At 60.4% G+C, this 12,477-nt stretch overlaps 1 protein-coding gene across 2 annotated transcripts in view; it reads right to left on the bottom strand.

Annotated features, from left to right (window-relative positions):
* The window catches only part of KCNQ1 (potassium voltage-gated channel subfamily Q member 1), a 313,788-nt gene that overhangs the window by 208,070 nt on the left and 93,241 nt on the right, over nucleotides 1-12,477 (bottom strand). For both annotated transcript variants that reach the window (XM_021082619.1, XM_021082620.1), the window contains exons 7-10: nucleotides 10,804-10,914; nucleotides 9,856-9,951; nucleotides 9,153-9,275; nucleotides 8,169-8,313 (exon numbers count right to left, since the gene is read on the bottom strand). In XM_021082619.1, coding sequence (XP_020938278.1) covers nucleotides 8,169-8,313; nucleotides 9,153-9,275; nucleotides 9,856-9,951; nucleotides 10,804-10,914 — 475 coding nt within the window. The remainder of the gene's footprint in view (nucleotides 1-8,168; nucleotides 8,314-9,152; nucleotides 9,276-9,855; nucleotides 9,952-10,803; nucleotides 10,915-12,477) is intronic.

The following is a 12,477-nucleotide window of genomic DNA, read 5'->3' as shown; positions in this document are numbered from 1 at the left end:
TTGTTGAAAAAACTACCCTTCCTCTACCAAATTGCCTTGTACCTTGGTTGAAAGTCAGCTGCCTCTCCGGCCTCTCCCGTCTGTTCCACGGATCTATCTGCTCATATTTTTTCTTATTTTCTTTTTAGGGCCGCACCTGCAGCCTATGGAAGTTCCGAGGCTAGGGGTCAAATCCAAGCTGCAGCTGCCAGCCTCCACCACAGCCACAGCAACAGTGGCTCTGAGCTGCATCTGGGACCTACACTGCAGCTCATGGCAACGCCAGATCCTTCACCCACTGAGCGAGGCCAGGGATCAAACCCACATCCTCATGGATACTCATCTGGTTCTTAACCCGCTGATCCGCAGTGGAAACTCCTATTTGCTCATCTTGATGCTACTACCACTCTGTGGGTGGTACTCCTCCCACTTCGTTCAAGTTCAAAGTTGTTCTGGCGTTCTAGGTCATAAGCACTTCCACATAAATTTCAGAATCAGTTGTTAATTTCTACAAAATGCCTGTTGGGATTTTTGACTGATACTGAGTATAGACATCCATATTGAATCCTGTAATTCATGAACATGGTATACCTTTCCATTTGTTTAGCTATTCTTTAATTTCTTTCAGCAGTAATTTATAACTTCCAGTGTACAGCTCTCACATTTTTTGGTCATCTGCATCTCTGAGTATTTCATGCTACTCATGCTACTGTCAGTGGTATTTATAAAATGTCAATGTGAGATTATTTCCTGCTAGAGCAAAGAAACCGCACTGATTTTTGCCTGTTGAGCTTGTATCTGCCACTTTGTTACATTCACATGTTGGTTCTAGGAGTCATCTTCTAGAGTCACCTGATTTGTCTCCATAGGTAACCCTGTCCCCTGCAAATAAAGACAGCTCTACTCCTTTTCCTAGCTGGATGTCTCGCATTCCCTTTTCTTGCCTTACTCCGCTGATTAGAATCTTTAGTTTAATGTTGAACATTCCAGCCGTGTTTCTGATCCTGGGCAGAAGCAGCCGGTCCTTCTTCAGCAAGTAAGTTGTAGCTGTGGTTTTGGCTGACAACCTCCATGGGGCTGAGGAGTCTCCTTTCTACCTTCTCTTTGCTGAGAGCTTTGGTAATAAATGGCTGTTGGCTCTTGTCAAGGTCTTTTTCTGCATCTGTTGAGATGATCATATGGTTTTTCAAACTGACTGCTTTTTGAAAATGTCAGGCTAACGACGCATACCTTAAACCCTAGTTGGTCATGATGCATCATCCTTTCACTGCGTTATTGGATCTGATTTGCTACAGTCTTGCTTAGAAAAGTTTACACCGATGTTCATGAGGGGTACGGAGCTGTAACTTTCTTTTCTTAAACTGTCTTTGGCTGGTCTTCAGATCAAGGCAAAGCTGGCCTCATCATGAGTTTGGAACTATTCCCTCCTTTTCCATTTTCTAGAAAAGGTTGTCTAGAATTGATTTTATTTTTTTCTTAAAGGTTTGGCAGGATTCACCCGTAAAGCCACATGGTCCTGCAGTCCTGTCTGGGGAAATGTTTTGAACTAACACCCTGATTTTTCTTAGCAGAGCAAGAACTATTCCGTCTGTCATTCCTTGAGGAGGTTACATCTTTCAGAAATGTGCCCATTTCATCGAAGTGGCTGAGGTTAAAGAACTGTGTGGCGCATCCTCTTAGGATCCTTGTTGTATCTCCAGAACCTGCCCTGCCGTAGCTCTCATTTCTGACACTGGTCATTTGTGTCTTCTCTCTTTTTCTCCTGATATTTCTGGGTAAAGGTTTATCAGTTGCACTGATCTTCTTTAAAAAAAAATCAGCTTTTGGTTTCATTAGTTTTTCTTCTTGTTTTTATGTGTTCCATTCCTCTCATTTCCCCTGATCGTTCCTATTTTGTTTCTACTTACTCGGGGTTTAGTTTGTTATTTTTCTAGCTTCTCATGGTAGAGGCTGAAGCTGACTAGAGGCAATTATTGTCCCAGGTACACGGGCGCCCTGCGCTGCCTCCTGAGTCCTGCCCTTAGCACAACCTACACATTCTGATAGGCTGTGTTTTCCTCTTCATTAGGTTCAAACCAGGTCCTGATTTTCGCTTGGATTTCTTCTCTGACCCCGTGCTCTTTGAAGCATGTTACTAAGTTTCCAAATACGTGAGGCTTTGCCAGAGATCGTTTTATTCCTGATTCTCCGTCCACTCTACGGAGGTCAGAGGCCATACCTCCTGTATCACCTGAATCATCTCAAACATATTGGGACTTGTCCTACGGTTCAGGACACGTTCTGTCTTGGGGAACATTCTGGCCGTGTTGGAAAAGAGCACGTTTTCAAGTTGTGGGGAGGACTAGTCTAGGAGTGTTCATTAGGTAAACCTGGTTGAAAGAACAGTTCAGAGAAAGTCCTGTTCACCCCTTGCTGCTTTGCTTCTATCAGCTTCTGAGATGGGGTATCAACCCCCCCACGCTCGATTCTAGTCATAGATTTGTCTCTTTCTCCTTTTACACTTTATTCATGATTTTTTTTTCCTTTTTGGCTATTGGGTTTGGAGTCATATTTAGAGATGTATCAATTTATGAATCAGTAGTCATTTAGATACTCTGTACCTTAGAGGATTGGAGACAGAGTGTTTCTGTTATTTTTCTAAATAGGCTATAATTTGGGATTTTATTTCTTCTTCGCCAGAGAAAGAGTTTAAAAGCCAGGAACACCACCAATCAAAACAGGAGAAAACCGAATCCGGTTCCAACAAAATCAGAACCCCGTCGGGGAGGCCTTGCCCACCCAATTTCCAAATGAGCTCGCACACCCTTCCGAAGGCCGCACGTCAGGCAGAGGGAGGCTCTGGCAGGAACACCTGGCAGGACACGGCAAACACCCCATCACACAAGATCAGATCACAACAGGTGATCAAAGCAGGAACAGCAGGGAACCGTCTGGGTGGAACCGGCCCAGGTGTGTCTCTTTGCTACAACTAAGGAAGCGAGACGTTTGTCAGAAGCTGACCCACTGCTCTCGGGGGAGGGGGGCAGCAGAGGCAGCAGACGATGGTCTGTCTTAGTTATTCTCTGCGCGGTTCAGAGGCTCTGTAACGAGCATGTGCCACTTTTTTAATCAGGAAAAAAAAAAAAAAAACCTCATGACATTGGAGAGTGGACGTCTCTTGACGTGTCGTGAAGGACACAAGCAGTGGCAGGATGACCGGGAGCAGGGCGCTGGGTGGGAAGCTGAACCGAGGGTGGGGGGGGGCGTTTAGTGGGCCCAGGGGCAGGGCCCGGAGACGACTCAGGCCCAGGTCATCTCGAGGCTCGCAGAGGCCTCTGGACGGCAGCCCGGAGGGGGCGGACACCTGGGCTCTGAGCAGGGCCGCGACCGGCCTGGTCTCTGTCCGAGGTCGGTGCCTTTGCCGGCCCACTCACTGGCCACACAGATCGGGCGGCAGCAGTGAGGCCAGGGAGGGAGTGGCGGCGAGGGCATCCTTGGGGATGACCGTGGGGCCTGAGAGGAGGGGACAGAAGCGGGTGGCTCACAGGAGAGCCGACGAGAAGGTTCTGGTCCAGGGGTTCAGGATGTGCCCACAGAGCCCATCCAGGCCCCTGTCCTGCCCCGCCAGGCCCCCGCCCCCACCCAAGGAGTCTCGGGCCCTCAGCCTGCGAGATGCAGGGGGAGCCCCTTCCCCACGACCCTGAGGCTGCACGAGTGACCTTTGCTGACCCAGGGGGGTCGCCTGATATTAGAACCAAAGCTTCCTCAAAAAGGCCAGGAGGGCACCTGGGACCCTCTTGTCCTGAAGAAGGACACTCTGACCCGGAGTGACCGAGGTGGGACATGGACCAGCATGTCCCAGAAGGGCCTCGCCTGGGGCCACACCAGTCCAAGGCCCCTGCTCAAGGCCACGGGGCGGGAGGGGGGCTTATTACCGACACTCATTCCTGGGCCCCCTCCCAGCCATGGGGACTCGGACTCGGGAGGGGCAGGTCTCTGAGTCTGGGTCAAAAGTGAGGTCCCAGGTGACTGCGGGGACACCCAGGGAAGTTCCAGCCTGGAGTGTCACTGCCCAGCCCCTGGCGGCAGGGAGCCCCCAGCATCCTCGCTCAGGGACAGCTGTCACCAGGAGGAGGGCTTCCGTTTCTGATGCCACGAAAGGCCTCTGCTGGCAAGTTCTGGAATAGGCACACCTCCCTCCCTGAGCTCACCGGACAGGCAGGGCATATCCCTGCGGCCGAGCGGCAAGCAGGTGGCCCTGGCTTTGACACAAAGGCCGTCCAGGCGCTGCCCACGTGAGGGGGTCACAGCACAGACTTTGCGGTCCCTGAGGACAAGAAGCAGGACCTGGAACCAGTGCCTGGAGCTGGCAGCTGAGACTCCACGGCTCCACCTGGGCACCCCAGGGGCTGAATGCAAACCAACAATGAAGCAAAACAAAACCCAACCAATCCTGCGCCCTGGCCAGTGGGGGTGAGCGTGGGGGGAGGACATTGTTCCCCTCGGCCTGTTTCCCTGGAGCAAAGTAGGAAGTGTGCTCGAGGGGCATGTGCCGAGGCTGCGTTTGCATGAACACGGCAGGGGTCATCTGGAAAGCCCCACACCTGGAATCCTACACCACGGATGTCCCACAGCAGCTCCTGGCGTCTGCTTGTGCCAGCAAAGAGGTCACCTATCCAGAGCAGTGCCCCCGCAATCGGAGCACACAGGAGCCCACGACCACCACACCTCCCCTGACCGTGACCTGAGCTCTCAGACCCACGGAAGGCAAGTCACGGGGAGGAAGCGTCAGAGAAGGTGAGGTTACAGGCAAGAGACGATGAAATAAGCAGCTTCGAGGGACTAAAAACTCCAAAGCTGGAATGTGAGTCACGAGAAAGATGCAAGATGCTGTGACCAGGCGGATCCGACCCCACAAAGGACACACAGGAATGAAAGACAGGCAGCAACTAAGCACAGATCTCAGCAGGCAGCACATATGAAAAGCTAGGAGCCCGGACGGAGTTACTGAGGATGCAGCGCGGGAGACAGAAGGTCCTGGACACCGCAGAGGCGGATGGACGGAGCGGCCAAGCTCACGTTGCCGCGGGAGGTCGGAGCAGCTGGGGAGGTGACGTTGTATGACCTGAGGGTGCTGAGTTTCCCGCCGATGAAAGACCCGAACCCTCAGACTCAGAAGCCACGACGCCTCGTAGGCAGGACCTACGGTGAAACTACACAGCACCAACGTCAGGTGGAAGGAATTTGGTCCCCAGACAGGGGAGCTAGGGTCCCGTTCAAAGGACTGGGACAGGGTGCCCGAAGCAGGGCTAGCCCGCCAGGGGGTTCAGAGAAGATACGGATGTCAACCTGCAACGGTGTCCCCAACCAAACCGTCATCCAAGAGCAAAGGCAAAATGTAAAACTTTAGACCAAAAAGCTGACTGGGCCATCAACAGGCCATACCGCAGGCAGCCCAGGCTCCAGGAAGATCACCCAAACTGAGCAGCGGGAAACCGGCAGATCCGTTGGCAAAAATACAAGCGGGTCTCCAGCGTCACCAACCAGCAGCTGGCATGGAGGAATGGTTACAAAGGCCAAACCCACTAGGGAGGGAGGGCCTGCGAAACAGGAGGTCACGCGGCTGGAGCCCCCGCGGAGGAGGCGGAGAGGTGGCAGGATGGGCTGAGGCTGCAGGACAGGGTCCCCGTGGAAGCCACCAGACACGCCGGGTCGGCGGCAGAGCCCGTGGTGGCGGGAAAGGCAGGGGCATGGGGTTGGGCGGAGGCTGCAGGGGACGGTGGTAGCACCCCGCAGAGAGGCTGGGGGTGGGTCTTGAGCGTGTGAGTCAGAGGACCCGGGGAGGCATGGACCCTGTGGGCTGGGTCCCTCCATGGGGCCGGCCCGTGGTCCTTGGAAACAACCCGAGGGTTAAATGGCCCGTCCGCCTCCACTGCTCCCCGACCTGCGCCGCCACATAGGGTCTCCAGCTGAAGAGCCCCCTCCGCTGGTTTCCAGCTCCTCCTCCTCCCCAGGCCCCCTGGATCACTGGCACCACAGGCCCCCAGACTGGCCTGTGCTGGGTCCTGCCTGGGGGCCCTGCCCTCTCCCTGCACGTTACTCCGGCCACGCCACGCCTGGTGGCGGTGCAGAGCAGGAGGCTGAGCCCTGCCTCTCCCGTGGCCTTCCACCACCCGTGGGCTCCAGGTCACGCTTCTCTCCCAAGGCCTCCAGGCTCACGAAGGGCAGTGATGGAAACTGCACGGGCTCAGGGGCGGGCGAAGCCAGCACCCACCTTGCCAGCGCAGAGACCCCATGACACGCCCAGGTCACCCACATCTCCACCCAAGATGCTTCTGCCCTCCCCGCTCCCCAGCCAGCTCTGCACAGCCCTGACCTCACCGCCCCCCAAGGAGCCCTCCCAGGCCAACCAGCTCGAGTCACTGCCCGTCCCTCAGAGGCCGGTGCTCTGCCCATCTCCTCCCTCAGGGGCCGGGAGCCCCCTGTGCCTGGCACAGTGCAGGCCCCTGGCGAGTGGCCACCTGTGTGTCAGGACAGCTCGAGCACCCAGGTGACTGGTGCCTACAGGAGTGGGGACCCTGCCACCCAGGCTACTGTCACCATGAGCGGGCCCTCCCTGAAGACGGCCCCTTTCTGGGATTCGAGCAGCTGAGACCAGCTCTGCAGCCCACATGAGCAAGGCAGCTCTGCCTGTGATGCGGGCGCCTGGGGGTGACAGGACAGGAGCCCAGAGAAGCTTGGAGCCTGAAACAGAAGCACTGAGGCAGAGGAAACGGGGCAGCAGGCACCGCCGTGGGCAGGCAGGTGCCGTGGGGAGGCGCTGCCCTGAGCAGGTGGGTGCTGAGGCCAGGTGCCATGTGCTGGGATACAGGTGACTTTGCCCAACACGCCCCTACACGTGAGGGCCAGGTTCAAGGCCTGGAGCTGTGGTGGTGGTAGGCCTTAGCATGGCTGCTCGCGCCCAGCATGCGGGGGCTGCGGGCCTTTCCCCATCGGTACCTGCCCAGGGCTGGCACCTTCTCCCACGTGAGGCTTCGGGAGCTCTGGGCAGAAGGACTCGGGAGAATCAGGTACCCAGGGATGGGGGGCCCCTCGGGTCCCCAGGGCCCAAGGCGCCAGCTCGGGCTCCAGAGCCCCAGCGTCTCTGGGCTGGGCTGACACGGCGTGTCGGCAGGGAAACCTCCCCAGCGCGGGGCGCTCCACAAAGGCGCCGACCTCCCCGCACTCCTCCCTCGTTAATATTCCGCAGGCGTCACCGGTGCTTAATAACGCCCAACAAGCTGAATGGACACATCGCTTCTGCGGCTCCGTGTTCAGCCGCAGGGAGCGATGCCCCTCCGGCGCCAACCTGCCCATTAGCATTTGCAGAAAGCTCCCATCTGCATCGCGACAATGGTCCTGCCCCAAATCCGGAGCTGTTGGCACAATTGTCCTTTGTGCCCATTCCAGCGGGCAGGCGGGGTGCGCGTCCCAGGGCCCATTGGCGAGGTGGCTGGGCCAGAATCCCGACGGGATGGGACGAGGCCCCGGGCAGCCCGGCGGGGTGGGTGCCCAGCCCCCCAAAGAGGATGCCTGCTGCCTTGGGAGCGGGAGAGGCCACCGCTCCTTTCCGGAAGGCTTTCTGCCCTTCGGCCAGCAGTGACCAGACACACAAGGACTCGCCCGAGTCAGCTGCCCGTGAGCACAGTCAGGAACAGGAGGCGCTTGTCACCCGCCGCCACGCTCGACAGGGACGCCATCCTGACAGCTACCTAGAAGCTGCGGCATTCTCATGGATGCCGGAACATGCTGGGGGTGCCGGGAAGGGGCCCAAGAGAGGTGGGGTGGCCGCAGAACTGACAGAGCACAGAAGCACCGAGCGTCCAGCAAGGGACAGCTGCGGGCACACACAGGGCTGGCTCAGGATGCCCACCCCACTCCACCTGGAACACGGGGCAAGCGTGGACGGCCTTCGCCTCCCTCCCAGACCTGAGGTGCCCGCTGCACGGCACGACCGAAGCAGGACCCGGCTCCCAGATGCCCAGAGCCAGGCCGGAGCCGAGGAGGATGCCTCCAGGTGGCAGGAAGACAGTGGGAGCCCACGGGGCAACGGCAGGCATCCGCAGGGCAGAGCGAGTGGTCTGTGGAGGTGTGGGCATGAGAACACCCCGAGGCCCCACCAGCCCTGGGGCTCTGGCTGAGCTCAGGCCCTGTCCCCACCCGCTTCTCACCAGAATTGTCACAGCCATCCACCGAGAAGTGGTCAGGCCTCTGCTCCTCCGACGCGAGGTCACACGTGATCTGCGGGACCGCCAGCATCTTCTCTCCCGGACTCAGCCCGTTGTCCTTGTCCAGTTTGAATTTCTTTTTCTTTACCTAAAATACCAGACAATAAGCCTTCTGTTCCTGGGCATCCTCAGCCAGGCCCCAGGCTGGCCCCAGGACGTCCACACCAGTACCCTTGAGGTGCCTGCCAGGGAACCGGGGCTCGGGGGCCCAGCGGCCACACCCTCACACAGGCTCAGTGGGCTGCAGCGAGGGTGCCACCGGGGGCCTGCTCAGTGCCTTGGGAGCTCACAGCCCCAGGGGGCAAGTGGCCAGAATACTAGCAAACAGATAAACATACAGGCCACACCAGGGCAGGTGGTCAGCGGGGCTTAGAGAGGGGATGGGGCAGACAGGAGGCGGAGGCCGTGCTGGCACCTGGGAGAGGACAAGCAGGTGCAAAGAGCTCTGAGGTGGCTGGCACCTGGGAGAGCTGTGTCCCCGAGGTGGGCGTGGGCGAGGCCCAGGAAGGAGTGCTGCCCAGCCTGACCGCCCTGCATCTACCAGACTGAGCTCCCTGTCCTGTGACTGTGAGGCCCCCTGCTGCCCCCTGCCCAGCACAGAAAGCCCAACAGCAGGCCCTCTCAAGAACCTTCTCTCAGCAGTCAGCTGGGACCTCACCCATCCCCTTCCTGGGGCGCTTCCTCTGGGCCCCCACAGCCCTGGGCTTGGGGCGGCCAGTCCTATATGCCCCGGAGCCTGGGGACCCCGGGGACGGTGGGAGCCCAGCACAGGGCACACACCTCCAGCACCCACAACGGCACCAACACCCCGCCGTGGGCCACTCTGGGCTGAAGTGCCAGGGTCAAGTCCTGGCCCCGAGCCGTGGCCACCGCGGTGCCCCCCTCCCGCTAAGGAGTGCCCGTCCCGGTGGCCGCTGGGCTGGTTACCATGACAGACTTCTTGGGCTTGGGGCTGGGGGAGAGCAGAGCCTGGCTCCGCGAGGGCTTCCGGACGTAGATTTTCCAGGTGGAGGAGTCGGGGTTCTCGGCCGCGTAGCACCGCCACGCCGTCTGCAACCGGACGGAGGGGCTGTCAGCTGCCCCTGAGCAGCGACGGGCCACCCATGGAGCCGCAGCCCACCCTCCCTGCCTGGGCCCCTCCCGGTCCCGGCGGGCCCCCCGGGCATCCTGCCGGCCAGCACTCCCCTGCTCAGGGCCCCTTCCCGCACCAGGCAGCTCACAGGCTCACGCTCTGTCCAAGCAGCTCGGACAACGTGGAGGCCTCTGCCTGCGAACCCCTGTGTGTCTGCTCCCCCCCCACCTGCCTGGACCCCGGCGATGCAAAGACGCCTGGACGCCTGCCTCTCCTTGGGGTGCACTGGGTCCCCCGGTGTAGACAGCCGCAGTGCAGGGGTTTCCTGGGAGACCCAGAAGCACAGGGCAGGGGGCCGTGGAGGAGCAGGGCCCCCCTGAGAGGCCCGAGTGTGGGACCCTCGGCTTCAGGGAGCCTCCAGGCAGCATGTGGGTAAAGATCAGGCACTTCCCGCCCGGGGGTGACTGGGAGGAGGAGACCCCAGGGGAGCTTCCCGCCTCCGGCCTCTCCCACCACCCGCGATCCTGGGACCGGGGGGCCTTTGCCGGGTGCTGTCACCTGGATGAGCGAGGCTGCCGCCGGGATCTGCCGGTTGAAGTGCTTCTGCCTCTGCTTCTGCTGGACCTTCAGGGCAAAACCAGAGCCGAGAATCCCCTGGAAGGAGCAGGGGCCGCGGCTCACATCCCGCAGGCCTGACAGCGGGCTGGGCACCGGGGCACCGTTGGCGCTGCGGGCCCCACAGACGAGGTCAGCACCTCTGGCCCAGCCGGGCGGCCCCCCGGGCCGCTCACGGGGTGCAAGGGCCAGCTCATCGCGAGCGCAGCTCCCTGTCCACAGGGGAATCGAGTCCTACATACATGCACATGCGAACACACACTCTGCCAGAGCCACATGCCACGCACACACAGTGGACACACACGACGCAGACAGTGCAAACATGCACACAGCACACAGACCAACAGATCACACATGTGACACGTGCACGTGTACATGCCAATGCACGTGATTTGTACACCAACGTAACACATGTATACACAACACAGACACGAGCAGACACACAGTACGTGACGTGTAACACATATGCACACGCAGTATGTATGCACACATGATGCGTGTACACGGCTACTACACACCTACACACACAGAGTGAGCAGTGGTGATGATTTCTGGGAAGGACGAGGATCAAAGCCCCCTCCAGGCCACAGCGCGTGGCCACGCCCCCTCACAAGCACACGGATGCCGTGTCTGTGGTCGCGGGGTAGCCGCCAGCGGCACCGAGTCCCAACCCTGGGGCCAGAGATGAGCCTGCACCCAGTACCTGCTGGGAAACCAGCCGGGCCACTGCCTGCATGTGTCACCAAGGACCCACCGGGGGGACAGGACGGAAACAGGAGGACAGTGGCCACCAGGGGCCCCGGGGCGGGCGAGCTGGGGCAGCGTGTGCCCCGGGCGGGGGAAGGGTCCCTCGCCGGCCCCGCCCGCCCCCCAGCCTGGAGGACCACCTACCGCCGGGAGCGCGAAGAAGGAGATGGCGAAGACGGAGAAGCAGGAGGCGATGGTCTTCCCCACCCACGTCTGGGGCACCTTGTCCCCGTAGCCGATGGTGGTGACGGTGACCTGAGGGGAGGAGGCGCAGGGTCAGCAGGCCAGCCCCGGAGCCCCCAGACCGGAGTCTGTCCCGAGCGCCGAGGGGTGGGGTCCCCGCGCTTGACGCAGCCGAGGACGCACGCGTGCGGGCGGGAGCTGAGCGCTGCTGGAGGGCAGCCCGCCGGACATGCAGCCCAGGAGGCCTCCTGTCCCACGTCTGCCCTGTCCCCGAGGAGGCCTGCCACTCAGGCCACCCGTGTCGCTGTGCTCCGGCCCCCAGCAGGCCGGAAGCTCCCGGCGAGGCCCACCCTCCACGAAGAGCCCGGCCGCGGATGACACGCCACTTCCTGACGCCACCCTGGGCACCAGATGTTTCATGTGTCCTTGTATTCGGAGAACCAGGCGCAGCGGGAACCTTCCTCTCCGTGGGGGAGCTGTCCGACGGGGCGCGTGCTGGGACAGTGGGAGTGGGGGCCGCCGGGAGAGCCCCCCAGGCCCTGGGTCGGGGCCGGGGGGAGACGCCGGGGCTGCACAGCCAGCTGGACATATACGCATGCACGCGGACAGAGACAGGCACACGCGCCAGCTTGGGAGCCCCGGGGCAGAGGTGAGCAGCCCCCGGGAGACCGGAGGGACCGAGGCCTGAGCAAAAACAGGACTGTGGTCCGGGTCCCGAGTCACATCAAAGCACACGCGCTCCCGCCTCCGGGACCAGGCGCCATGGCCCCGTCGCCACCGCGCCCGCCCAGTGCCCCCCGGACGTCACTCTCTGTGGTCCTGCCGTCTGTGGCCGCCGCACAGAACAGTTCCCCGCAACGTCATGGTACCTCAGACACACGTCCCACGTGCGCCAAGCCACCTGCAGCCAGGCCGGCCCACGTGCCCCGGCGCCCGCCTGCGTGGGTGACATGGAGACAGGGCTCTCTCTGTACCCGCACGCACATGCCAAGATGCACTAAGGCAGCCACGTGGCACACACATGTGTACGTATCTCGCCCCCACATGGCACAAGGGCCCAGCTCTCTCCAGGCCCCACCCCTCACACACATACATGCTGCAGGGTGGACCGGACTAGCCTGGGGCCACAGGCAAAGCTGACGGCCGGCAGGTAGCAGAGGGGGTCTGGGAACCCAGAGCCCCCCACCCGCTTCCCCAAGAGGGTCTGTGCCCCATGTGTGAGGCCTGGGTGGTGGCTGCCTCCTCAGAGGGCCTGGGCACGGGGCAAAGGCAGGGCAGGACGAGAAGGGCAGCATCTTCTGGAAAACGTCATCGAATTTCTGGGGTAGACCCACTTTAAATCGCGAAGTTCTCTCTTCTAATGGGGTGTCAACAGATCCAAGCCACGTAAGCAAAAGCTTCCTGGGGCCTTCAAACCCGGATGAGGGGGACGGGTCCCAAGACCCATGAGTCTGAGAACGGCGGCCGTGCAGGGAGCGAGCAGCAGGCTGACCTCTGAGAAGGCACCCCCGGGGACGAGAGTGGGGCCGTCCCGTCTGCGGCCAGGACACGCAGGCCTCGAGGCAAACCACTCGTGCGGCGACCTTTTAAATTGTCAACATTAATATGCCCCCCAAACTCACACCTGGCGATGAA

Source organism: Sus scrofa, chromosome 2, assembly GCF_000003025.6.
Source record: "Sus scrofa isolate TJ Tabasco breed Duroc chromosome 2, Sscrofa11.1, whole genome shotgun sequence".
Taxonomy (NCBI): domain Eukaryota; kingdom Metazoa; phylum Chordata; class Mammalia; order Artiodactyla; family Suidae; genus Sus; species Sus scrofa.
The sequence above is the reverse complement of the archived record's forward strand: the minus strand, read 5'-3'. Positions and strand labels throughout refer to the sequence as shown.